The sequence below is a fragment of the Penaeus monodon genome, chromosome 20, assembly GCF_015228065.2.
Source record: "Penaeus monodon isolate SGIC_2016 chromosome 20, NSTDA_Pmon_1, whole genome shotgun sequence".
Classification (NCBI taxonomy): Eukaryota; Metazoa; Arthropoda; class Malacostraca; order Decapoda; family Penaeidae; genus Penaeus; species Penaeus monodon.
Genome location: NC_051405.1, coordinates 2483808 through 2484650, shown reverse-complemented (window position 1 = coordinate 2484650; position 843 = coordinate 2483808). Strand labels below are relative to the sequence as shown.

The 843-nt window shown below is 34.5% G+C and overlaps 1 protein-coding gene across 1 annotated transcript in view; it reads left to right on the top strand.

Moving 5' to 3' along the window:
• Window positions 1–843, top strand: part of LOC119585581 (ribosome production factor 1-like) — a gene marked incomplete at its 3' end in the record, with an annotated part of 12063 nt that overhangs the window by 7553 nt on the left and 3667 nt on the right. The window contains 1 exon segment of the mRNA XM_037934249.1: window positions 175–328. Coding sequence (XP_037790177.1) covers window positions 175–328 — 154 coding nt within the window.

The window sequence follows — 843 nt, the reverse complement described above, 5'->3', positions numbered from 1 at the left end:
GTTTTTTTATGGAATTTGGAATTTAATGCATAGTGTTTAAATCTAATCGATTTGACTCCTTTGGATTAGCATACAAGTTGATTAGTATTTGTTTTGCTTTGTAGAGAATCCTCCTTTTTTGTGCAACTTTAGTAGTCACATATTTTTACAAAATTACTCTTTATTTCTTTACAGGCAACTGTTTCATTTATTCGTGACCTATGCCGGGTAATACCCAACGCTGAGCCCAAGTGGCGCAATAGAGCAAGTATTAAAAAGACGGTAAAAAACGCAAAGGCGAATGGCTTCACAGACCTTATTTTTATCAACGAAGATAGGAGAATGCCAAGTAAGTATTGGAGACGGATGTTAAGTAACACAGTAAGAAGTTTTAAGATATAGCACCCAAAGATTCATCAGAATAACAAGTTTCTTTTTTCTTCATCATTCTTCTCTCTCATGCTGCCGGTTGATTAAAAACATTTTTGGATAGTTGTAGGGTAGAAGCTTACAAGTGAATATTAAGCTGCAAGTTGGACAGTGAAGCTCTATAACAGGTATAACCCCTCCCCTTTTGCTTTTACTCTGCTGTCCATAGAACAGAAATATGTCTAATGAACTTAGACGGCAGTTTTTCATTTTTTACATTTCCACATAGTGTTGAAGCTAATGCTCGTGTTTATTTCTAAGACGACAGTGAAACAATCCTGAATTAGAAATTAACGGACTGGAATGTTCCGTTTTATCCATTTTGATAAGAGTTCTTTTCTAAGGGATCAAATATGGTTGTTTTCCTACTTAAGTGTTTGTAGCACATGAGGTAAAACATGGGAGAAGTTATTTGATTTGAAATTAAATTTTGAG